General features: G+C 40.8%; 1 protein-coding gene across 1 annotated transcript; it reads left to right on the forward strand.

Annotated features, from left to right (window-relative positions):
- Positions 1-27,363, forward strand: ZNF367 (zinc finger protein 367). The gene is made up of 5 exons (XM_021064593.1): positions 1-795; positions 14,797-14,947; positions 18,811-18,930; positions 19,970-20,108; positions 24,746-27,363. The coding sequence occupies exons 1-5, from the start codon at positions 388-390 to the stop codon at positions 24,966-24,968; spliced, it is 1,041 nt and encodes a 346-aa protein (XP_020920252.1). The 5' UTR covers positions 1-387; the 3' UTR covers positions 24,969-27,363.

The raw sequence follows: 27,602 nt of genomic DNA on the forward strand, positions 1-27,602 counted from the left end.
AAATGTAACGCGGGAAAAACTGGAGCAGGGACCCCGGCGGCAGGTTGTTATTTTCGGGGGCTCAGCGCCTCGCGTCCTGCTTTCCTGTCATCGCAACGCGGGCCGCCTGCTGCTTCCCGCGGCTGCAGCCTGCGTTGGGGTACGAAGAGCGGAGGACCGGCCTGACCCAGGGTTGGGGTCCAGCTCCGGCCGCCTGGTGCCAACCGAGCCGTTCCGCTCTTTCGTTGGCCGCGGCGCAGGAAGGTTCCAGGAAACGTCCGCCTGCCATGAGCCGGCGGGACTGAGAGCCGGCAACTCGGAGCAGCGCGGGCTAGCGGAGCGAAGGGCCAGACCCGAGCTCAGGGAGTGTGGCCCACGGCCGCTGGGGCTGCGGATCCGGGTCGGGCAATGATCCGGGGTGTGGAGGCGCCAATGGCGGACAACCCGCCGCAGCCGCCGCCCGTCATCTTCTGCCAGGACTCCCCGAAGCGGGTGCTGGTGTCGGTCATTAGGACGACCCCGATCAAGCCCACATGCGGCGGCGGAGGGGAGCCGGAGCCGCCGCCGCCTCTCATCCCCACCAGCCCTGGCTTCAGCGACTTCATGGTGTACCCGTGGCGCTGGGGTGAGAACGCGCACAACGTGACGCTCAGCCCCGGGGCTGCCGGGGGCGCCGCCTCGGCTGCCCTGCCTGCGGTCGCCGAGCACTCGGGGCTTCGGGGCCGGGGCGCGCCCCTGCCCACCCCCTCGGCCGCCGCCGCCTCGGGAGGTGAGGACGAGGAGGAAGCGAGCAGCCCGGACAGTGGCCACCTCAAGGTAAGCGGCACCGGCTGGCGGGGCGCGGGGCGGCGAGGGCCCGTTAACGGCGCGGCCGGACAGCCGGCAGCGCCCGCGGACTCGGCGGGTGGGGCGGGGCCGAGTTTAAAACGCGAGGTTGCTCCGCGGCGGCGGGGCGGGGGCGGGTGACAGGACGCTGACGTCACTGCCGCGCGCCAAAAAATTGCTCCTGGGGGCGGGGCTTCAGTCACATGACACCGGCCAGAGGGGGTGGGGAGGCCCAGTAGACCCGAAGCCACTGGTCCGCTGGTGCACTGGGTTGGCGCGCGGCCTGGGGTCGCGGAGTAACGCGGCCAAGTGGCTCTGCCAGTAGTACGGCAGTCCGCTTGGTCCGCTCTGGCGGAAGTGGGAGAGAAGGGCCGCGGGCCTTGAACTGTTCCTCTGGGTGAGGGAAGGGACAGGTTGCCCAGTTTCTGCTTCATCACCGCAGATACCCCGACCCTGCTAAAGATGCTTTGCTGAGATGGCCGAAGAAAAAGAGGGGATTTAGGGGATTCCTCCCCAGCGGGAATTGAGCCCTCGCTGTGTTGTTTCATGCATCCAGCGTACAACTTTGCTAGGTTCTGAGAGCACGCAGTGGAATGGGACGCTGTTGTCACAGACCTGGAATTGCTCGAAATCTTACCGGTTTAGAGCTGGGAAGGATGTGACTACCTGGTACAAACCTACAGTTAAGAAATCGGGCAACTGAGGCTTAGAGGGATTGGTGAAGGGAGCTCCCCAAGGTACACAGCTAGATAGAGTGAGTGCTGGGATTATAGTGGAAGTTTTGTGACTCCTAGACCTGAGCGTGTTTTGGGAGAGTCTGTCTGCTGACATATACTTACCTCTATAGGCTGTAAGCTCAGGGAGTGCCGGGTTTATTTCTTTCTGGTGGACTTACTCGACTTTAATACCTTGCACTCTGTAAATGCTCAATAAATGTGCTCACTTAAGTATTTGTGTAATGAATGCTGCTAATATAAGGTTAATATTCAGGCTCAAATTGTTAAATGGCTGTATAAGATGAGCAGTTTGCTAAAGGTGAAAAACAAGTCATCTTGGAATAAGTACATCTATATACTGTATAAATTGAAACAAGTTAGGTTATCATTTTACACGCAAGAGCAAAGATGTTGAAACTCTGTTTGGAGCCCAGAGGAAATTGAGACACTTTGTTACTAATGTCATTGTTATTGAAGAAACAGAAAATTATAAAACCATGTGCCTGACACACTTCAACGCTGAAGCTGCACTTCAGTAAAAATTTGAAAGCACAAGCGTTAGAAATACTCATAATAGCGCTGTTTGTAAACACATTGTGCCTTCTCTAGGCAGTCCTTAGTGAGATGGCTGAGTATCCTAGATATTTTGTGTGTGTGTGTTAACGTATTTACATATTTAGTACTTAAAAAACCCCAACATAGTTGGCTATATAGTTGAGAGAATCTAAAATACATACATGCACAAATACTTGTGGAAGATTTTGCATCTATTATTCTTAATCATAACTGAATCTAATTTTGGGTTATCGAAGAAAATTAATGTTTCCACAGATAAGTGAACTCTATAGGTGTGTGTTTTTGTTTTTGGCCTGAAACAGGCTTATCGTCATACAAACCTTTTATAAAAGTTGCTTAATAATGCATGGATTTGAATTTTACTTCCACTTGGTCTACCTCTTTTCAGAGGTAAAACATACCTCAGATTCTGAAGAACATGTAAAAATGAAAAGGCTTTTATATATTTCACTTTTTTCCCCTCCCCACAGTCATTCATACTGTAACTGTTTCATGTTATTACATGGAATGATTTTAACTTGTCCTTTTATCCATGAGGCAGTCCAAGTACAGCTCCAAAAATTCATTCATTTAGCTTCTCCAGCTTGAGGGGGAAAGATCTGGAATATACCTTCATTTCAGGAAGTTTCCTAGTTTGATCTGTGATCCGTATATTCCAGACTGCAGATAGGGAGTTTCAGTAATTTGTTTTGCTTCTCTAAGGTGCTTGCAGTTCTCTATCTCCTTAAGCTTCATAGGCGAATCATGCTGATTGAGTCTGCTCACGTTTTAGGAAGAGGGGAGACACATTTGTAAAATAGATGCTGCCAGTAACATGCGTCCTTAACCCCCATCTCACTCCCTTCTCTAACCTGGGTTAAAGGCAATAGCTGTGGATTTGAAAACAACATTTTCATTCATTTACTCTCTATTTGTTCCCACTGCTCCCAAAGGAGGCGTTAACATTTAAGTCCTGCACACTTGGTGTCAGCTCTTGCATGTTTTCTTGTTGTTCTGGCCCAACACTGCCTCCCCTGCCTGAGGCAAGAACATCCATCATCTACCAACTTGTTTTGGCCCCTCATCAAAAGATTGTTTAGTAGTATTGGGATAATTGGGATGTAATTCTATATATTAGCACTATCTCTTCAAATTCTGGAAGGGAAGAGAGCAGGTCTCTTTTCCCTCTGCCATAAGATAGTCCAGGCCTCCACATCTTGTGCCTTTGTGCCCTCTACTCAGACTGCATATATGAGATTACTTCACTCTGGAGCCAGTGTGGCTTGGCTTCTCTGCATATCCTCAGGTACCATTCACCCTTCAGGACCTGCCAGCTGCCTTTTCCCCTTTCGATGACTGAACACTTTTCGATATATAGGCTGCACATAGCCTTACAAATAGCTGATTAGTACAGAGCAGTTTTTGATCACCACCGTGTTTAAACATAACATCATGTTAACATGTTATATGAACGTAGTGGCCATCATTTATTATTTATTTCTTTGCAGAGCAAACTACCAGGCTCTGTAGGGTTGAGAGTTCTGAATTCTTTAATTTACCTTGTTTCTGAATTCTTTAATTGTGAATAATACTACCATATACTGGTAAGGCTTCACTAAGTGCATTCTTAGTGAGGGTTCTGAATTCTTTAATTTACCTTGTTTCCCTGATGAAAAAGGATGACTTAGAGTCTCCAAGATTAAGTTTAGGAGGCATCATATGATAAGTAGCGGAACTGATTGGAACCTTTAGAGCCCTTGCTCTTGATCTGCATATACATAATTGCTTCTGAGTATATCATGTGTGAGTTGCCTTGAGTGGTTTATTATTTTTTAAATATTAAGAAGACGCAAGTAGACTTATGAAATAGACGCATAACCACCTATATCTCAATTGAGATGCTTTGTGGGAGTACGCACAGTATAATAGACAGATGCAAATTAAGACTTGGAAAGTTGTTCGGAGAGGTCAAGGTGGGGAACAGAGTTAGGAAGCAGCTATGTGAGCTGTAGGAAATTAGGATCTAAACCTGAGTTAAAAAGGGAAATAAGATCATTTACTTTTTTTTTTGTCAAGGTGCCTCCCTCTGAGATCTATTTTTCTTTTCCCTCTAGGTTGTGTTTGTACACTTTATTTGAATTTTATTGCATAAAAAATGTGTCAAGGATTTTTCTTTTTTTTTAAATTAAGTTTGAATATAACTTTTCTGAAGCCTAGGTAAGTGTGTACATTATTCTAAGTGGCTTGAGAAACAACTCAAATTTTATTAAATAACTTTTAAAACTGAAAAACTTTTATCAGGAAATGTTTTAGAGAACACTTTCAAAATCACTAACCTATCTTCTGGAGGTACTGAGATTGCATTCTTCAATGCAAATCTTTTTGACAATTTTAATCATTTTGCTTCTTTCTAGTAGCTAACTTTGCAGCAGTTGCCACATACTAGCAATAGGAGGTCACAGAATTTCTTTTTGACTTTTTTTATTAGCTGAAAGGTGTTCTCTAGTCATCTATTTGGGGTACTAGATGATGCTTTGCTTAATTTTCTTAGTTGAAAGAATGCACTTAGTGAAGTCTTACCAGTATATGGTTGTATTATATTGTATTTTTCAGCTCTTTCTTTCTCTTTTGGAAAATGTAAATATGTGGTTTGTAGCTGAAACAAGATCTTAGAGTTACTGGAAAGCAGTCAAATGGTTAAAAAAAGTTGTTGTTTTTCAATTTTTCCCCCCACTATTAAGCATGCTTGTTAATGCTTTTTTAACCAGAAACAGAGAAAATAGTAATATATACTGTTAAAATTTTGATACTAGATAACTAATCAAGAAACAGAGAAAATAGTAATGGATACTGTTACAATTTTGATACTAGATAACTAATCGGTTATTTCAAATAGAGTCAACAGTATATTTTTATGTATTTAAAAAAATGTTAGGAAAATGATCCTTTCATGAAAGAGGAGTTGTTATCACTAAAGTTTTTAATTAACCTTATTGCATGTTCCATTTCTTTCTTAACAGACTCCATCACCTGTATTTTGAGAACAAAATTTAAAATTAATTCACGATAAAATCATAACCAGCAACATTTTATATAGCTACTGTGGAGAATTTATGAGATCTTTATCCCATCAACAAATGTTTATTAACAGTGTGCCTGAGTCAGTTAGCTTAGGCTAAAGCATGCTCCAGAATGCAACCTCAAAATCCCAATCAGCAAGGCTTGTGTTATGACATCCTTTGAAGGTTAGCAGCAGGTGTGCTCTGCATCCTGTTCATTCTGAGACCCAGAAGGAACATCCTCTTCCTGGGACATGGGGTTCTCAAGGCAGAGAGGAAAGAAATGGTAGAACCTCACGCTGGCTTTTGAAGGCTCAGAAGTCACACATGCAATTTCCATTCACATTTTATTGACTAAAGCAAGTTCTATGGCCAAGTTGACCTCACTGGGCCCACAGTGAGGGAGGGAGAGTGAATATTTTCACAATAGTACAATCCGTTACAGTGTTTTCCCACATTCTTTTTTCTTTTTTTCGTTTGTGAGAAGAAACATGTAACATAAGATTTGCAGTCTTAACCATTGTTAAGTATTAACTATATGAACATTGTTGTGTAATAGAGCTCCAGAATTGTCTTGCGAAATTGAAACTCTATACCCATACACATGGAGCCCCCGCCCCCTTCTCCCTCTCTGTGGCCCCTGGCAAACATCATTCTGCTTTCTATTTCTGAGAGTTTGACCGTTTTGGATAAGCAGGATCATGTAGTGTAGTATTTGTCTTTTTGTGACTGCCTTATTGCACTTAGGATAATGTCCTTGAGGTTCACCCATGTTATAGCATATGACAGAACTGCCTTCGTTTTTAAGGCTGAATCATATCACGTTTTTTTAATTCATGCTTTTTTTTTTCTTTTCTTTTCTTTTTTTTTTTTTTTTTAGGGTTGTACTTGAGGCATGTGGAAGTTTCCAAGCTAGGGGTCAAATTGGAGCTGCAGCTGCTGGCCTGTGCCACAGTCACAGCAATGCCAGATCTGAGCCACATCGGCAACACCAGATCCTTAGCCCACTGAGCAAGGCCAGGGGTCGAACCTGCGTCCTCGTGGATACTAGTCAAGTTCATGATGGGAACTCCTCTTCATGCATCTGTCAGTGTTTAGGTTGCTTCTACCTCTTGGCTCTTGGGGGAAATAGATTTTAATGTCTAAGATTTAAAAAAATTTTTTTCCTTTTTTCCTTTTTTTTTTTTTTTTTTTTTGGCCATACCCATGGCATACAGAAGTTTCCCGGGCCAGGGATCAAGTTTTTTATGGCATATGGGAGTTTCCCGGGCCAGGGATCAAATCCATGCCACAGCAGTGACAATGCCAGATCCTTAAGCCACCGAGTCACCAGGGAACTCCAGGATCTATGAAGTTTTAAAACTGACTTATCCTATAAGATAACTTATCCATGTTGAAATTGAGCTTTTCTTTCAAGGTGAAAATTGATTGAAGGGAATTTTGCTGAAGCTTATTATCAAGGTTTCAGGCTGATGTTTTTTAAGCTTTGGGAAGGCTTTAGATTTTTGTGCTGAGAGCAGTAAAAACATCTTTGGGTTTGGATGTAGTTGTACATGATCCTTTTGTGTTTTTTTTTCCTTATGATACTTTTATGATTTTTTTCCCATATAACTTGTATGTGTCAAAATTTAACTTACCTGGGAGTTCCCATCGTGGCTCAGTGATTAACGACTCCGACTAGGAACGATCGACTCCGACTAGGAACGATGAGGTTGCAGGTTCGATCCCTGGCCTTGCTCAGGGCGTTAAGGATCCGGTATTGCCATGAGCTGTAGTGTAGGTCGAAGACGCAGCTCGGATCTGGCCCTAGAAAAAGACAAAGAAACAAAACACAAAAACTTAGCTTATTTTAGACTAGTTTTAGATATATAGAACTGTTAAGACAGTACAGAGAGTTCCTGTAAACCACATAGCCAGTTCCCCCACTGCTAGCTGTGAGATGTTAGCAATGGGGGATGTTAGTGTGAGATGTTACATTTGTTATAATTAAGGGACCAAATTGACACATTATTATCAACTAAAGTCCATAGTATGTTTAGATTTATCTTTTCAAAATTGAGCTGAAATTCACATAGTATAAAATTAACCATCCTAGGGAGTTCCTGTTGTGGCACGAATCCGACTAGGAACCATGAGGTTTTGGGGTTGATCCCTGGTCTCACTCAGTGGGTTAAGGATCCCTGAGCTGTGGTGTAGGTTACACACACGGCTCAGATCTGGCTTTGGCTCTGGTGTAGGCCAGTGGCTGCAGCTCCAATTAGACCCCTGGCCTGGGAACTTCCATATGCTGCGGGTACAGCCCTAAAAAAGGACAAAAGACAAAAGACAAAAAAAAATCTTAAAATATTACATTTATTAATTCACAGTGTGGTGAAATCACCTGTATCAAGTTCCAGAACATTTTCATCACCCCAAAAGAAAGTCCTGTATTCATTAAGTAGTTACTCTGTTTTCCCTTCTACAGGCAGTCTCTGAAATACACCATTCCATTTGCTGTCTTTATGGATTTACACATTCTGGACATTTCATTAGATAGAGGCATATAATATGTGGCTTTTTCTGTCTGGCTTCTACTTAGTGTACTGATTTTGAAGTTTATCCACCTTGTAGCATGTATCATTTCTATGGCTGAATAAATTTTGTTTATATATATTCCATTGTGAATGTATATGTACCTAAGTGTATAACATATATCACACTGTTAGACTTTTCTACAGTGACTAAACCACTTTATAGTCTTACTAGCAATGAATGAAGGTTCCTATTTCTCCACATTCTTGCCAAAAAAACCCCTTTTATTTCCCACTTATTTTCCTTTTCCTTTTCTTTTTTTTTTGGCTATAACATAGTTGGTGTGAAGTGGTATCTCTCTCTCTCTTTCTCTTTTTAAATTAAGGTCCCTCCCCCCACCCCTTAGGGCTTTACTGAGATATAATTGATCTCATTGTAGTTTTGATTTGCATTTCCCTAATGACTAATGCTGTTGAGCATCTTTTCATGGGCTTGATGGCCACTTGTATAACTTCTTTGGAGAAATGTATGTTCAAGTCCTTTACCCATTTTTAAATTGGGTTGTCTTTTTTTTATCGTGTTGTAAAAGTTCTTTATATATTCCGGATACTAGAACTTTATCTCTGATAGATGATTTGCAAATATTAGATCCCAGTCTGTTGTTTCTTGATAATGTCCTTTGACACACAGATGTTTTTAAAGTTAACCGCAGTTTATTGACTCTTTTGTTACTTATGTTTTTGGTGCCACATCTAAGAATCTACTGCCAAATCCAAGGTCATGAAGATTTATTCCTATTTCCTTTTAAGAGTTTTAAAGTTTCGGCTCTGACATTTTGGAATATGATGCATTTCGAGTTAATTTTTTGTATATTGTTTGAAGTACAGGTCCATTTTAGTTCTTTTGCAGGTAGAAATCCAGTACTTCAAAATTATTTGTTGATGAGCTGTTCTTGCCCCATTGAGTGGTCCACCCTTATTGAAAATCAGTTGACCATAGAATAAGATTTTTTTTCTTGATTCTCAATTTGTTTCATTGGCCTATATGGCTTTCCTTATGCCAGTACCAGATTGTCTTAATTGCCATCGCTTTATAGTAAGCTTTATAATAGGGAAGCATGAGTCCTCCTGCTTTCTTCTTTTAAAATGTTGTTTTACCTATGTAGAGCCTCTTGTAGTTCATTGAGTAGAGGATTGCTTTTTACGTTTTTGCAAAAAAGGCCTTTGGAATTTTAATAGGGATTGCATTGAAGACGTAAATCTTTGGGTAGCACTGGTATCTTATATTAAGCCTTCTAGTCCAAGAAATGTATCCCATAAGTTTTAATATGTTGTGTTTTTATTTTCATTTGTGTCAAAGTATTTTCTAACGTTCCATGTTATTTCTTCTTTAACCACTATTTGTTTAAGAGTGTGTTTAATTTCCACACATTTATGAACTTTCAGGTTGTTCATCTGTTACTGATGTATAGTTTCAGTCTGCTTGTGTAAGAGGTTTTGGATGATTTCAATCTCTTGAAATGTATGGATAATTGCTTTGTGGCCTAACATATGGTCTATTTTGGGGAATGTTCCATGTGCACTTGAGAAAAATGAATATTGTGCTGTTTCTGTGTGGAATGTTCTGTATATGTCTGTTAGGTACAGCTGGTTTATAGTGTTAAGTTTTCTGTGTCTTTGTTGGCCTGTCTGTCCTATCCGTTAGTTGAAAGTGAAAGTCTTGAGCTATTTTTGAACTCTTTCTCTTTTCAATTCTGCTTATTTTTGCTTCATACATTTTGAGGGCTCTGTTGTTAGGTGTGTATGTGTTTATAATTGTGATCTCTTTTTCTACCCTCTCACTTTTAAAACGTATTTGTGCTTTTGAATCTATAGTGAGTTTCTCATAGATAGAATATAGTTGGCTCATTAAAAAAAAAAATCCATTCTGACAATCTCTGCTTTTTACTTGTAGAAATTAATCTATATATTTAAAGTGTTTACTTATAAGGAAGAATTGCTGTCTTGTTGTTTTCTGTGTCTTATATGTTACATTTCTCAATTCTTCCATTATTGTCTTTTGGGTTTGATTTTTTTTTTTTTTTATAGTGTACCACTTTCTTTCCTTTCTTGTTTCCTTTTCTGTTTGTTTTTAGTGGTTACCCTGGAAATTTCAATTAGCTTCTTAAATGTAAAACAATCTATTTTGAGTTAATACCACCTTAGCTTCAGTTATACAAAAATTCTACTCCTGTACAGCTCTGTTCCTCTCCCTTTTTGTTACTGTTGTCACAGTTACATCTTATATTGTGTTCCCATTAACAAAAATTTATTAATTTTAAAATACATGTGGCATTTGTCTGTGTGTGTGTGTGTGTGCGTGTCTTTTTAGGACGGAACCGTGGCATATGGAGTTTCCCAAGCTAAGGGTGAATCGGAGCTATAGCCGCTGGCCTAGACCATGGTGCCAGCAATATGAGATCTGAGCTGCGTCTACAACCTACACCATAGCTCACGGCAATACTGAGAGAGGCCAGGGATCAAACCTACGTCCTTATGGGTGCTAGTCAGATTTGTTTCCTCTGAGCTGCGGTGGAAACTCTGCATTTGTCGTTTTTATAGGAAAGAAAAGAGGAGTTATAAACCCAAAATATGGTATTTCTGGCTTATGTAGTTACTTAGTGTTGTTTATTTCTTTGTGTGGCTTTGAGTTATTGTCCTGCGTCCTTTCATTTTTGCCTAAAGAACTAACTACCTTTAGATTTATTGTAGGGCAAGTCTGCTAGCAATGTACTCTCTTAGCTTTTATCTCTCTGGGAATGCTTAATTCCTTCCTCATTTTTGAAAGATAGTTTTGTTGACTATAAGATGACTGCTTGATTTTTTTTTTTTTACCCCTTTCAGCACTTTAAATGTGTCTTCCCATTGATTTGTATTGTTTTTCCTAAAAAATCAGCTGTTAATCCTTGAGGATTCATATGTGCAGTGAGTGAACTGCTTCTCTCTTGCTGCTTTCTAGAGTCTCTCTTTGTCTTTGGATAGTTTGATTATGTCTCTGCATGTATTTCTCTTTGTGTTTATTCCCCATGAAGCTGACTGATGATCTTGGGTGTCTTAACAAATTTGGGAAGTTTGCAGCCATTATTTCTTCAAATGTTTTTGCTGCCCTTTTCGCTCTTGCCTGCTGGGTCTCCAGTTGTGTGCATGTTGGTATGCTCGATGCTGTGCTGTTCCTCCAAAATTCACACATTGAGGAGTTCCCGTCGTGGCACAGTGGAAACAAATCCAACTAGGAACCATGAGGTTGCAGGTTCGATCAATGGGTTAAGGATCTGGCATTGCTGTGAGCTGTGGTGTATGTTGTAGACACGGCTCATATCTGGCATTGCTGTGGCTGTGGTGTAGGCTGGCAGCTGTAGCTTTTATTGGACCCCTACCCTGGGAACCTCTATATGCCGCAAGTGCAAAAAAAAAAAAAAAAAAGCCTAGCAAAAAACCCCAAAATTTGTGCATTGAGATCCTGACCCCTAAAGATGATGGTGTTAGGAGGTGGGGCCTTTGGGTCCATGGGGTGAAACCCTCATGAATGGAATTAGTGCCTTTATGAGGACACTGCAAACAGGTGCTGGCTGTGAACCAGAAAGTAGTCCTTCAGGTGACTGTGCCAGCACCTTGATCTCGGACTTCACAACTCTAGAGGTGTGAGAAATAAATTTCTGTTGTTCATGAGTTACCTCAATTGTGTTATTTTGTTATAGCATCCCAAATGGACCCATAAGACACTTGATGTCCTGTAGGTGTCTTAGGCCCTTTTAATTCCTTTCTCTTTCTGTCCCTCAGACTGGATAATTTCAGTTGACCTATTTGTTGATCCCTTCCTCCTGCCCATTCAAATCTCCCATTAAGACTCTGTAGTGATTTATTTTCATTTCAGTTTTGGGATTTTTTTACACCCAGAAATTCAAGACTGTTTTTTAAAAAAATATTCCAGTTAATATAGCGATGTGGCAGGTTAAGGATCCAGCATTGTTGCAGCTGTGGCGTAGGTTGCAGCTGTGGCTCAGATTCAGTCTCTGGTCTGGGATCTTCCATATGCTGTGGGTAGTGGCCGAAAATTTTTTTTTGTTTCTTTATTTACAGTCTCTGTTGAAATAGTGTTTTTCTGGTTTTCTTTTGTTTGTTCTTTGTCCATGGTTCCCATCACCTCTTTTAGCATGTTTAAGACAGTTTATTTAACATCTTTGTCTAGTAAGTCCAATGTTGGCTTCTTCATGGTCTGTGTCTATTCTCCTGTGTATAGGCTATAGTTTTGTCTTTGCATGCTTTGTAATGTTGTGTTGAAAACTGGATGTTTTGAATATTATAGTGTAGTAACTCTGGAAGTCAGATACTTCTCTTTCGTCAGGGTTTGCATTTGTTGTGTGCTATGGTTTGTGGCTTGTTGACTTTTTTTTTTTTTGTCTTTTAGGGCCGCATTGGCAGCATATGGAGGTTCCCAGGCTAGGGGTCCATTTGGAGCTATAGCTGCCGACCTAGACCAGAGCCACAGCAACTCGGGATCTGAGCCACGTCTGTGACCTACACCACAGCCCACAGCAACACAAATCCTTAACCCACTGAGCTAGGCCAGGGATCGAACCCATGTCCTCATGGATGCTAGTTAGGTTTGTTTTGAGCCACGATGGGAACTCCAGTTTGGTGACTTTTCTAAACTGTTTTTCTAAGCTCTATTCTTTGTTGTGTTCATTCTCCGAAATCAGTTTCTTTAGCTTGTGGTCAGCTCCTATTTTGAGAGATTTCCCTGAATGCTTGGACAACTCCTCCTTCCCTGCAAAAAAAAAAAAAAAAAAAAAAAAAAAAAGAAGAAAAGGAGGAAAGAAAAGGGAAACTTTTTCTAACTGTGCAGAATGGCTCTGTGCTATGGCTTTTCATGTATGCTTAGTCAGACCACTGACAACTGTCTTGGCCTTCATTTCCTGCTTGTGTTGAGCCTAAAGATTAGCCAGAGGTGCAAGCTTAGGTTCTTTTCGAGTCTTTTATTTGTTTATTTTTTACTGAAGTATAGTTGATTTAAAATGGAGTTCCCATTGTGGCTCAGCAGTAATGAACCTCTGAGGATGTGGGTTCAATCTCTGGCCTTGCTCTGGGGATTAAGGATCCAGTGTTGCCGTGAGCTGTGATGTAGGTCACAGACACGGCTTGGATCTGATGTTGCTGTTGTTGTGGTGTAGGCTGGTGGCCACAGCTCTGATTCGACCCCTAGCTTGGGAACTTCCATGTGCTGCAAGTGTGGCCCTAAAAAAAAAAAAAAAGGAAAAAAGAAAAAAAGCAAGCAAGAAAGAAAAAATAAAATGTTTCAGATGTACAACAAAGTGATTCAGTTTTATATATATGTATTTTATATACATACATACATACATATATTCCTTAGATTCTTGTCAATTATAGGTAATTATAAGGTATCAAATATAGTTCCCTGTGCCATACAGTAGTAGGTCCTTGTTCATCTAGTTTCTATATAGCGGTGCGTATCTTAAACTCAAATTCTCAATGTATCCCTCTCCCCTTCCCCCTTTTTTGGGTCTTTTCTGAGCATGCTTCCTGCCCTGGGCAAGTGTGTGGCTTCCTAAAGTCCCACGTTTAGGATATGTGGGCACTTTTCAATGCCCTAATTTCCCAAAGAAATTATCTCTCAAACTTTTCCTCCCAGGCTTTTGGTATGTCTATGTGCCTTAGTTGAAATCTTTTCCCCCAGGTGGCAGCAAGTCATTACTGGCCTATTCTCAAGGTTTTTGAGAGATGCCCTTTCATGTAGCTGCTTTTCTGCCCAGAGAGAGTTCTGAGTTAGGCCAAGAAAAGACAAGCCTCTTGCATTAGACCTTCAGGTAGCCCCCAGGCTGGTCAAAATAACACACACAGTTATTTCGGAATAAAGTCTTCTCCCTTCTCTCTTGAACCAGGGTCTAGGTTTCCACACTGAGAATGAAGGCAGTTGTCTTCAAAGACCACTGCAGGGAGGGAGAGGGCCAAGGGCAGTAAAAAGCACGACAAAGCTTTCCTTCTCTGTTATGTTGCCTTTTTCTTGATCGAGTGTTTGCTGTGTTGCTATAAATCTCTGATTAGTTTTTGGAGTTGTGGCAGAGCTGATTCTGACAGTTTTTGGCCAATTTTTCAGTGATCTGTGGAGGGATGGACCCTTAGAACTACCTATTGTGCCGTTTCAGTGATGTCACTCAGAAAGATTTTGTTTTATTTTATTTTATATTTATTTTGTCTTTTTAGGGCTGCACCTGGAGCATATGGACGTTCCCAGGCTAGGGGTTGAATCGGAGCTGTAGCTGCTGGCTTATATACTGCAGCCACAGCAATGCCAGATCTGAGCTCCATCGTTGAACTGTACCACAGTTCACAGCAACGATGGATCCTTAACCCACAGATCGAGGCCATTGATGGAACCTGCATCCTTATGGTTGCTAGTCAGATTCGTTTCTGCTGAACCATGACAAGAACTCCCAAGAAAGGTTTTAAAAAAGTATTTACAAGCATACCTTGAAAATCTTGTGGGTTCAGTTGCAGACCGCTGCAAAAAAGCCAGTACTGCAGTAAAGCCAGTCACATGAATTTTTGGGCCATAAAAAATTATGTTTACACTATACTGTAGTCTCCTAAGTATGCAATAGCATTATGTCTTAAAACAAGATGTGCAGGAGTTCCCATTATGGCTCAGCGGTAATTTACCCGGCAAGTATCCACGAGGAGGCAGTTCCATCCCTGGCCTTGGTCAGTGGGTTAAAGATCCGGCGTTGCTATGAGCTGTGGTGAAGGTCACAGGTGTGGCTCAGATCTGGCGTTGCTGTGGCTGTGGTGTAGGCCGGCAGCTGTAGCTCTGATTTGATCCCGAGCCTGGGAACTTCTGTATGCAGTAGGTGCAGTACTTAAAAAAAAAGAAAAAAAAAAAAAGTACTTACTTTAATTAAAAAACACCTTATTTCTCAAAAATGCACATCATCTAATAACACAGGGTTACCACAAATCTTCAATTTGTAAAAATGCAGTTTCTGCAAAGTACAATAAAGTGAAACCTCATAATAAATGAGGTATGCCTGTATGACGTTTTGCTTTAATGAGTAGACTCCGAGAACTTATCTTTATGTTTATACAAATTGTTAACAGGATGGAATCCGACGTGGCAGACCCAGAGCGGATACTGTACGGGATTTAATCAATGAAGGAGAGCATTCGTCCAGCAGAATCCGTTGTAACATCTGTAATAGGGTGTTTCCAAGGGAGAAATCGCTCCAGGCGCACAAAAGGACTCATACAGGTAGGTTGAGCAAATTTTAGAGAATCCCAAAAGTGATACTTTACTGAAAGCTCATTTGATGTTTGGGCCATTAATTTTTTAGTTTGCCTTGTCATTTCCTTATTGTAAAGTTTTTAAAACAGGTACTGTGTTGGTCAGTTTCTCTTTTGATGGGAGGAAGAATGGTTTTCTGATCATTGATATCATGTGACTTAGAAAGTTATCATGGTAATTAATGCAGTTGTCACAGGAATGTTACTACTAAATTTGGTATTTTACCTGATAGGCCCTTAAGCTGTCTAATTGCCAAAATGGAATTGTAGGCCAAATCCTAAATCAATAATTGTCAAGTTTTTAATAGAATTTCTAGATTCTTCTGTGTGCTATCAGAGTATTTAACCTAACCATTAAATCTAAGGTGAAGCATAATTTTTCAGAATTAAATGTATTATAGGCAGCTATCCTAAGACTGTTATATGTCTTTATTTGTGGAGAAAAGTTATATTTGCATTTAAAATACTATACAGAGACCTATATATATGTCATATGGGTGTGTGTGTGTGTGTGTATAGAGAGAGAGAGAGACAGAGAGAGAGAGGCAGGGAGGGCCTTGTTCTTTCCATAGAGAATGCTGGCCCCAGAAGAAGGAGCCTAATAATTATGCCAAATAATTTATGGATGAGGAAATGGAAGCACCCAAGGAAACCAGTTACTGCTGACTTACAACTTCTCATACCATTAACTCTTGAACTACACTGGCCAGTATAATAGCACATGTGGCTACTGAGCACTTGAAATGTGGCCTGTCTAAATTGAGATAAGCAGTATGTGTAAAATATATTTAGGAGGGTAAACAATGACCCTGATAATTTTTTTTTTTTTTGCCTTTTCTAGAGCTGCTCCCACAGCATATGGAGGTTCCCAGGCTAGGGGTCCATTTGGAGCTGTGGCCACTGGCCTACACCAGAGCCACAGCAAGCCAGATCCAAGCCACGACTGTGACCTACACATGGCTCACGGCAACGCTGGATCGTTAACCCACTGATTGAGGCCAGGGATCGAACCCAAAACCTCATGGTTCCTAGTTGGATTCGTTAACCACTGCGCCATGACGGGAACTCCATTTTTTTTGGATATTTATTATAAATTGAAATAAAATTTTAGATATATTGGGTTAAATAAAGTATATTATCAATTAACTTCCCCTGTTTCATTTACTTTGTTAATGTAACTACTAGAAGTGGTTCTCATTTCTATTTCTCTTGGGCATTATTGGTCTAGAACTTGTGCTTTTAACCCTTAGTCCCCTATTTGTTCCTCTATATTTGTTTCTTTTTATCTTTCAGTTTTTGAAAAGATACATTTTAATAACATGTTAGAATATCATTTTCTTAGCTAAATCCCTTTTTGGTCTTTTTAGGGCTGCCCCTGCGGCACACAGAAGCTCCCAGGCTAAGGGTTGAATTGGAGCTGTAGCTGCTGGCCTAAGAGCACAGCCATAGCAATGCCAGATCTGAGCCATGTCTGCAACCTACACCATTGCTCACAGCAATGCCAGATCCTTAACCCACTGAGTGAGGCCGGGGGTCAAACCCACATCCTCATGGATGCTAGTTGGGTCTGTTACTGCTGAGCCACAATGAGAACTCCTTGATTCATTATAAACTAAGGTGGCCAAGAGGTTTTGACTTTTGCGAATCTGATTTTTGAGAATTTTTATATTTTTTACAATCTACTTACTCTGAAATAACTCCAAGTAAGTGGTTCACAGCTGTAGAGTACATGTTGCCAGTGTAGATAACATTCAAGGCCAGACAGCATCATCAAAAGGTCCCAGTCCTGAATTAACCACTAACCCACTGTGTGTCACCCAGTACTTCCAGGCGTACCACGCAGTATACCCGGAACTGAGCCCAAGATCTCCATGGTATAGTTACGCTCTAATAGTGTATGCTTTTGAAAAGGTTTTCTCCTACTTTTTTCAATAACTGTATCCTATGTTTTATTCAGTTGTGTCCGACTGTCCCATTCATTTAGTGCATTTCTTTCTTTCTTTTTTTCTTTTTAAGTTGGCCATGGTATGCAGTGGCTTCATGTGGGATCTCAGTTCCCAGACCAGGGATAGCACCTTTGCCACAGCAGTGAAAGTGCTGAATCCTAACCACTAGACCACCAGGGAGCTCCTCATTTAGTACATTTCTAAATAATGAGGAATTTGTGGAAAACTCATTACTGTTCTTTGAATCATATTGGAAGAACGAGTGTATAATCCTTGAACAAAGAAAGTTTATTCAAAAAATAAGTTTGGGAGTTTCTGTTGTAGCTCAGTGGGTTACAAGAAATAGTTTAGTGGTTTCAAGAAATAAGTTTAGGAGTTTCTGTTGTAGCTTAGACCCACCATTGTCTCTCCCCTCAACATTGTTGTGAGGATGCAGGTTCGATCCCTGGCATCGCTCACTGGGTTAAGGATCCTGCATTGCTGCAAACTATGGTGTAGGTCACAGATGGCAGCTTGGAGCTTGTGTGACTGTGGCTGTGGCATAGGCTGGCGGCTATAGGTTTGATTTGATCCCTTGCCTGGGAACTTCCATATGTTGTAGGTGTGGCCTTAAGAAAAAAAAGAAATAAGTTTAATTATGATTGAACATCAACCTTTTCGAGTACTTGCTTGAGTTAGCCCTGTGTTGTGTATAGGAATTGAAATGGAGGACAAGGTGTTATGTATAAGAAGAGTACCACGGCAGTTCCTGTTGTGGCTCAGCTGTAATGAACCCAACGCGTAAGCACGAGGATGTGGGTTCGATCCCCGGCCTCACTCAGTGGGTTAAGAAACCAGCATTGCCATGAGCTGCGGTGTAGATCGTAGACATAGCTCGGATCTGGCATTGCTGTGGCTGTGGTGTAGGCTGGCAGCTGCAGCTATGATTCGACCCCTAGCCTGGGAACCTCCATACGCCATGGGTGTGGCCCTAAAAAGACAAAAGAAAGAGAAGAGTATCATGATACATAAACAACATAGGATACCAAGTTAGCAAAGGGATATGTAGCTCAGTCGTTTGGAGGTCAGGAGGAGGTAGAAGAAGTTTCACTGAGCGCCTTCTGGAGTGGAAAGATTTGAATGGGCAGAAAAGATAGGGATTTCAAGGAGCAGATGATGGGGTACTGCCTCATAGCCGGAATGACTCTCTAGGAGGAAAGTAAAGATAAATCCTGTCCCCTAACCCAGTAGCTACAGTGCATATATTAAGGGACCACTTAAAAGTCAGCAGAGGAGTTCCCATTGTGGCTCAATGGAAACGAATCTGACTAGCAGCCATGAGGACGCAGGTTCGATCCCTGGTCTTGCTCAGTGGGTTAAGGATCCAGCATTGCCTTCAGCTGTGGTGTAGGTTGCAGATGCAGGTTGAATCTGGTGTGGCTGTGGCTGTGGCATAGGCTGGCAGCTCTGAATCGACCCCTAGACTAGGAAACTCCAGGAGTACTGTGCAGGGAGAGAGACTAGAAGCCTGCTAGGTTTGGAACCAAAGGGCTTCCATTCTGACCAGTAGACATGGCAGTGAAAAAGCAGGAGTGGGAGACTTTTCAAAGAATCTGTAAGAGCTGACTGAATCGTGGGGAGCAAAAAATACAGGATAAGCCACAGATGATAACTTCAAGGATTTGAACCCGGGAACCTAAAAGACTCAAGGCCTAAAGCATATTATTGCTTCCAACTGAACAGCTGCTTGATTTCATGGGAGTGCTGTCCTTGGCACCTCCACCTGCAGCTCTGTAGGGGCTGTGACATGTTTTGTTGTTGTTCAGAGTCATGAATCTCTCTCCCTGCCCCTTGCCTTTCTCACTTTTATTGTCTCAGAAATAATGTATAACGTCCATCTGCTTAGGTGAGCGACCCTACCTGTGTGACTATCCAGACTGTGGAAAAGCCTTTGTTCAAAGTGGACAGCTCAAAACCCATCAGCGTCTTCACACCGGAGAGAAACCTTTTGTTTGTTCAGAAAATGGTATGATGTTAGGAGTTAAGTTTACGGGCTAACCTGTTGTGGGTTGAAAGTTAAAAAAATATCTTTTGCTTGCATTTTGGGGGGAGATTTTTCATGAAGATTTTATAGAGCCTCATCGTATGTTTTCTTCCTTGCTAACTGGGATCCATGCTCAATTTCTGGGAAGTGATTAATTTAAAAAAACTTACTTTTTAGATAAAAATCTTCAAGGGCAGTTTAAAATGCTATATCCAGTTTTCTTGTCAGGAAGAAAAAAAAATCTGTAAAAGTAAACGTAGCCTTTAGAGTAGGCTTTTACTTTGGTTTTAAACTATTAAACTGAAGGAAGCGCATTATCTTCTAAATTTGCAGTACAGGAGGGGCGGCGGTGGGGTGAATTTTACCATCTCAACACTGCTGTCTTTAATAATTTCTTAACATTTTTCTTAAGTGTTTTTTTTTTTTTTTTAACCACGCCTTCTTAAGATGTTTTTCTTATGTGTATCTTTACACGATTGTATTTGAAATACAATGTACTTTTGTTCTGTTGCTCCGTGGTCTTCCTGATATTGTCAGTTGCTACAAGTGTAGTAGCATCTAGTGGATTTGCCTCAGCTTCTACACTGGTGATTGCCTCAATGTTAGATATGGAATATTTGTTTTAAAATTTGCTTGTTACGAACATGAGGGGGCATGTTTTCTTACTTAAAGCTTTGTTCACCCTTTGGGATGTTTTTAAATGGTAGATTCCAAGAATGAGATTCCCGAGTCAGAGGTTTTGAACATTTTTGTGACTTGTGCTAATAAATCACTTTCCAGTGGGCTGGAATGCATTTATTTACATGGTGATGACCAGGAGGTGAAAGAGCTGTCTTTACCTTTCTCTCAGTAGCATTGATAATACCATGCTTAGGGTACTATTTTTTTTCTTCTTCTCTGAGTTATAGAATGCTAAAACTCATCATCTTAATTGACTCTTCTGAAATACCAGTGAAGCTGAGTATTTTCCATCTTTGCTGATGTCCAGATTCTGATCAGTGTTTCCTTCTGTGTTTTGAAGGCTGCCTAAGCAGATTCACCCACGCAAACCGCCACTGTCCGAAGCATCCTTATGCCAGGCTGAAGCGAGAGGAGCCTACAGATGCTCTCAGTAAGCCCCAGGCTGTGGACAACCAGGCTGCTGCTGAGTGGTTGGCAAAGTAAGCCTCTGTTGCAGGATATTGCCCAGTGTAGGGGTTGATGTCGGGGGCTTTGACAGTTCTCTCAGTTTAAATAAATTGCTTTTATACACATTTTATAAAATAACTGGAAATGGCACTTTATTTCCTTAAACCCACAGAATTGTTGGGAGTTGTATTTGGATCTGTGGGTGATAGAAAACTATTATATGATATTAATTAGTCTGAGTGCCCAGACCACGGTTTATCTTAAAAGTAAGAGTTTACGCTACTTGAAAAGTATGTTGTATATGTATTGTATTTTGTCTGTCATTAGTGCCAACCCTCTTCATTTTCTTTATATTGGATTTAGATATGTGTTGATTATGATAGGGATAGAAACTATAGAGTCTCTTCTTTTTTTTATGATTTTTATTGTTTCCATTATAGTTGATTTACTGTGTTCTGTCAATTTCTACTGTACAGCAAAGTGACCCAGTCATACATTTATATATTCTTTTTCTCACATTATCCTCCATCATGTTCCATCATAAGTGACTAGATATAGTTCCCTGTGCTGTACAGCAGGATCTCATTGCTTATCCATACCACATGCAATAGTTTGCATCTGTTAGCCCCAAACTCCTAGTCCATCCCACTCCCTCCCCTTCCCCCTTGGCAACCACAAATCTGTTCTCCAAACCCATGAGTTTCTTTTCTGTAGAAAGGTTCAATTGTGCCGTATATTAGATTCCAGATATAAGTGATACATATGGGATTTGTCTTTCTTTGACTTACTTCACTTAGTATGAGTCTCTAGTTCCATCCATGTTGCTGCAAATGGCATTATTTTGTTCTTTTTTATGACTGAATAGTATTCCATTGTGTATATATACCACATCTTAATCCATTCATCTGTTGATGGACATTTGGGTTGTTTCCATGTCTTGGCTATTGTGAATAGTACTGCAATGAACATATAGGTGCATGTATCTTTTTCAATGAAAGTTTCATCCGGACATATGCCCAGGAGTGGGATTGCTGAGTCATACAGTAGTTCTCTAGTTTTCTGAGGTACCTCTATACTGTTTTCCATAGTGGTTGTACCAATTTACATTTCCACCAGAAGTGTAGGAGGGTACCCTTTTCTCCACACCCTCTCCAGTATTCATTAGAGTTTCTTCTAAAGTAAAATCCCCCAAAGCATCCAGTTTAGCTTTTTTTTTTTTTTTTTTTAAATGGCAACAAGGAGACTAGTATAAAACATTTTTCTCTAAGGATATTTTGAGTTAAGGAGTCATCTATTGCATACACACCAGCAACAGGTGACTGTACCACTCCCTAGCTTCACTGGCTTCCTCTGCACTTAGGATAAAGTCTAGAGTCCCTCACTTTGTGGATGTGGCTCTACCTCCCTCCAGCGACGTGACTGTCTCTGGCCACCTGGGCTCCTTGTCTCTCAACACCACTATCCGCTGTTTCCAGGCCTTTATATTTTGTGTTCCCTTCCCTCTTCATTTAACTCCTCTGCTCATTCTTCATTTCTATCTTTCTTTTTTTGTCTTTTTGCCTTTTCTAAGGCCACTTCTGAGGCATATGGAGGTTCCCAGGCTAGGGGTTGAATTGATGCTGTAGCCACCGGCCTACACCAGGCCCACAGCAACGTGGGATCCAAGCCGCGTCTGCGACCTACACCGCAGCTCACAGCAACTCGGATCCTTAACCCACTGAGCAAGGCCAGGGATTGAACCTGCAACCTCATGGTTCCTAGTCAGATTCGTTAACCACTGCGCCACGACGGGAACTCCCATTCTTCATTTCTTATTCAGGTTAAACATCACTTCAGGGAGTTCTTCCCTAGCCTGCCCACTACCCCCCCAAAACCAGAGAAGGTTATTAAACCCACTTGATAGATGCTTGTATAACAAAATGTATGTTCCTTCTCAAAACCTCCATCCCACATTTATTTATTTGCTCAGTGGCTGTCTTCCCTGGGGATGGTCAGCAGGGGTTATATTTGTCTGGAGCACTGCCTCGCTTCCTTCCTCCCTCTTTCTCCCGGTTGGCTCATTATCTTTCATTTTGCCCAATCCAGAAACATATTAGTCATTCTTGTGTTTATTGTCTTTTCTTCCCATCTACTCACTGACTGACCTATGGATTCTACTTCCTTAACAACTCTCACATTCAACCACTTCAGTCTCCTCAGCACATTCTCCATGCTGCCGCCAGCGGGGTCTTTCTAAAATGCTAACATGATCCTCAGTATGAAGCCTAAGCCCTTTCTTGCAGCATTCTAAGCTTTTTGTTAGCTGATCTCTGCTGACCCTGCTAAACTCACCTTTTGCTTATTTTCTTTTTCTAGTTGTCCTTCAAGTCATACTGAACTGTTTGTATTTCTCTTTTTATGCTGCTGAGTGTTGTCAAAACTCTTCCAGTTTGAATAGTCTGGATTTCTTGAAATCTGGTAGTTGTATTATTTTTTTATATGTAAATTTAAAAATAGCTTTGTTGAAGTATAATTGGCACACAATACATCATTCACATTTAAAGTGTTTATACAAATTATTTTGATGCATTTTGACATATGTAGACACCTATGAAACCGTCATCACAGTCAAGCTAATGAGCATACCCATCACTGTCACAAGTTCCCTCAAGTCCCCCCCTCCCCGCCTTTTTTTGTCTTTTTGCCTTTTCTAGGGCTGCTCCCGCAGCATATGGAGGTTCCCAAGCTAGGGGTCGAATAGGAGCTGTAGCTGCCGGCCCACGCCAGAGACACAGCAATGCCAGATCTGAGCTGCGTCTGCAACCTACACCACAGCTCATGGCAACTCTGGATCCTTAACCCACTGAGCAAGGCCAGGGATCAAACCTGCAACCTCATGGTTCCTAATCGGATTCGTTAATCACTGAGCCACGAAGGGCACTCCCCTCATGTCCCTTTGTAATCCATTGTTCCCGCATCTCTTTGCCCTCCTCTCCAAGCAACACTGATCTACATTCTTTTTTTTTTTTTTTTAATTTAGGGCCATGCCTGTGGCATGTGGAAGTTTCCAGGCTGAGGGTTGAATTGGAGCTGCAGCTGCCAGCCTATACCACAGCCACAGCAACGCCAGATCCGAGCCACATCTACAACCTACACCACAGCTCATGGCAGCGCCGGATCCTTAACCCACTAAGTGAGGCCAGGGATCGAGCCCACATCCTCATGTATACTAGCTGGGTTTGTTACCCCTCAGCCACAGCTGGAACTCCTGATTTACTTTCTGTCACTATAGTTCAAATTTTCTAGAGTTTTATGCAAATGGAATCGTACAGTGTGTTCTCCTGTTTGTCTGGCTTCTTTCAGTCAACATAATTATTTTGAGAGTCTTCATGTTGTTGCATGTATCAGTTTATTCCTTTTTATTGCCGTGCAGTAATCTCTTGTATGGATGCACCTCCACTTGTTTACGCATTCACCTCTTGATGGGCCTTTAGGTCATTTTGGCTATTACAAATAAAGCTGCCATGAACATGAATATATAAGCCTTTGAATGGACATTTTTATAAATAACAGTACTGTCATTTAAATATGCTTTTCTTTGGTTATCAAAAAGGTGGACCATCTGCATTTTCTCTTACAAATTATCAGTCGACTGTATAATAGAATAATGAGAGTACTCTGAAATTTTTGAGTAAGCTCTGTGTGTTCCCCATTTTAACCCATTTTTCACATTTTATGGGTTTAAACTTTCTCCTAGTTAACTCTGTGAGATACTCTCATCCATTTCCAGATAGGATAAATAGTTTTCTAATGATTATTCTACTCTTTCTATAGTTTAATGACAAAACCATGAGATCAGAGAGTTGAGGAGGAGACCCAGAAGGGCCACTTGATTTTGGAAATCTGAACAAATCCTTCAACTTCCTGAACATGAAATGTTTTTCCTATGTTATAGGAAATACTTGTAATATATGTGAAATTCACTTTATAGCTTTATAAGCTGAAATACCTGAGATAAAATAACACTGTAGTAAAGACAACTGTCCCTTCTTTTTTCTTTGTTGTCTTTTTAGGGCCGCACCTGCAGCATATAGAGGTTCCCAGGCTAGGGATGGAGCAGGAGCGGTAGCTGCTGGCCTATGTCACAGCCACAATAACATCAGATCTGCAGGGCATCTGAGGCCTACACTACATATAGCTCACGGCAACACTGGATCCTTAACCCACTGAGCGAGGCCAGGGATCCAACCTGCATCCTTATGGATACTAGTCAGATTCGTTTCCGCTGAGCCCCAAGGGGAACTCCCCCCCACGCCTGCCTTCCCTTTTTTTTAAAAAAAAAAGAAAAGTGGGAGTTCCCGTCGTGGCGCAGTGGTTAATGAATCCGACTGGGAACCATGAGGTTAAGGTTCGGTCCCTGCCCTTGCTCAGTGGGTTAACGATCAGGTGTTGCCGTGAGCGGTGGTGTAGGTTGCAGACGCGGCTCGGATCCCGCGTCGCTGTGGCTCTGGCGTAGGCTGGTGGCTACAGCTCCGATTCGACCCCTAGCCTGGGAACCTCCATATGCCACAGGAGCGGCCCAAAGAAATAGCAAAAAGACAAAAAAAAAGAAAAAAAAGAAAGAAAAGAAAAGTGAACATTGGCGAATGTTACATGTCCTATATAACCAATGTGGCTGCATTTCATACAGGTATTGGGAAACACGAGAGCAGCGTACCCCCACCTTAAAAGGAAAGCTGGTCCAGAAGGCTGATCAGGAGCAGCAAGACCCTCTGGAGTACCTTCAGTCTGATGGGGAAGATGACGAAAAAAGCGGTGCCCAGCGGCGGCTCCAGGAGCAGCGGGAGCGCCTGCACGGAGCCCTGGCTCTCATCGAGCTCGCCAACCTGACTGGAGCGCCACTCCGTCAGTAGCCTGAACACTGACTCTCCCACTGTACAAAAGTACTGCCCGGCGTACTTAAAAAGTAGATCCTTGGGCATAAGCTAAAGCACCTTATTTGCTTATCATAGGCTGCTATTCTGTAGAAATTTATGAAGAATGTCATTGCCCCAGAAGTTGGGGTGAGAGAGAATTGCACTTTTTTTGTACGGTCATGGATTTGTTGTAAAGTTTAAAGTATTTTGTAAATATGGGATTTCTAGTACAGGGTAGAATACTACATATTGTGGGAAGCTAGATTTTGCAAGTTTAAGGCATTCATTGGAAGCAGTTCTCACAGGAAGCACTTTCTGAGTAAGACACTTGTGTGGAGAAAAAAAAAAAAGAGAGAGAGAGAGAACATGGTACATGTAGCCAAAGAAGGTTTAAATAGATTATTTATAAGATCATTTTAAACAATGTATAGTAGTATGTTTAACAATACTGTAAACACTGAAGCAAGCAAGAAAGTATAAGATATGTGTGTAAGATATATATTTTTAAATTGCAAAATAGTGTGCTAAAAATGGAAAACTGACTGTTTTGGAAGACTTTCTAACTTATGGACCTTGGAAGAAAATAGATATTTGAAGAGCTTGGTAAGATGGACAGCAGTTCAGCATTTTCAAAATTGGAGTTAAGTCAGCCTTATTTTATCTTTCTGAGGCTTTACAATTTGCTATGATGTTTCGGCTTGAAAGCACTTGTCATCCCTAGCTTGGTAACTTGGGAACTTTTGCACATTTCATATTTCTCATTTGCTGAAATTGAATGATTAATCTTGCAAAGTCTAGGTAATGTGGTAATTGGTTTTTTTTTTTTTTTTTTTTTTTTTTTTTAATGTAATGGGCCCTGTAATGAGATTTGGCACTTGGATTTTAATTAATGAAAGGGACACCTACAGGGTTGTTTTGTAGTGAACTGTTGTAGATCTTTTGTTAGCAAACACTAAATTTAAATGTACTGCTTGTTTAGACTTATTAGCAAATGGAAGTCTGTCTATATTTTCAGTGCATAAAGCCACCTTCTAGCTTTACTTCAGAATAACATGTCAAGCTATTTTGTTTTCACTAAATTTAGCAATCAGTTAAACACTGCAGAAAATAGTAGCAACTCAAATAAGCAGGCTTCTGGAATAGTTTTAACTGCAAGTGTGTTAACTTGCTTCTGGAATAGTTTTAACTGCAAGTGTGTTAACTTGTGTGGTGGTTTTAAATCATTTTTTCCAAATAGATGAAGTTTTTGAACACCATTTTATGTACTGAAGCACGAATAGAAAAATCAACAGCAGAGTAGTTCACTTCCTTTACGTAGGCATAAACCTCCATCATTTTAGCTTTTGTTTTAAGCAGAAACTACATAACATGCATAGCATGGTAAGTTTATAGATTGCTTAATTGGAGTAAACCTCAGAATAACAGAGGGAAATATGGCCTCTTCAGCGCCCTTTTTTCTTTTTTTTGGAATTGAAGTGGTAGCCTACAGATGTAGTTTAAACGTTATCTAAAATGTAGGCTTCTTTATCCAAATATCCCAATGTCTAGCAGTACACAGATAGTTTAAAAATATGTAGCCATGGGGGATGGGAGGTATATAAATTCTTGAAATGGAACTAAAGTGTGAAAGATGATAGTGACAAATAATGTGTATGATGAGGACATACTTTAAAAATGTAATTCCTCTGTACAGTAAATTACAAATCTTGAGGTTTTTTTTTTTTTTTTTTGTAATAAGAGAATTTATATTTGTAATGGTCTTAAGAATTTTGTCTGTAATCTGGTATATAGAATTTTAACATGGAGCACTTATGAGAAGCAGAGTAAGAGACTATAGCATCTGGATTTTCTTGGTTTCAGTTTCAACATTTTTCTTTAAAATTTTTCCTCTCAAATATGACTTAAATGAATTATAAAAAAGCTTCCTCAGTCTTGGGAAATTTAAAATTTGATGAACTTACCTAGAGGACAGTTAAGAATTTTAAAAATAAAAATACTTGTCTATTCACAGAAAATAAAATTTAAGGACTTCAAAAGTAAGAGTGTTTGTTTCTCCGGTCAGCTTTTGTCAACTATAATAGTTCTGTTCACAAACATTTTGTAATTTGTCACATTGGAAGTTTAAGAAATTATTGCAACTATTTGCTATGGAAATATTTAAAATGTTCTTTTTTTTGATATAAGCTATGTACTTGGACAAAAATACATTGGCATCTAAAATTTGGGGTGTGTTAAGACTTTTTTGTTTTAAAAATGTGGTTTACATTCAAATTTTTGAAGTGTTTATGCTTCATATGGCTAAGTTGTAGTTTGGCAGAGTTAACAGCATAAGAATAAACATGCTGTAAGTTTAAAAAATGCTTTGAATAAAAGTTTATTTTAATTTACAGTTTAAAGTACACATTCATTCTTAAACTCTTTCTAATTTATTTTCCTTTTATTTTTTTAATTTAATTTTTTTTTTTTTTTTGGTCTTTTTGCTATTTCTTGGGCCACTCCCGCAGCATATGGAGGTTCCCAGGCTAGGGGTCGAATCGGAGCTGTAGCCACTGGCCTACACCAGAGCCACAGCAACGTGGGATCTGATTTCTCTAATAATTAGTGATGTTGGGCATTTTTTCATGTGCCTGT

The sequence above is a fragment of the Sus scrofa genome, chromosome 10, assembly GCF_000003025.6.
Source record: "Sus scrofa isolate TJ Tabasco breed Duroc chromosome 10, Sscrofa11.1, whole genome shotgun sequence".
Lineage (NCBI taxonomy): Eukaryota > Metazoa > Chordata > Mammalia > Artiodactyla > Suidae > Sus > Sus scrofa.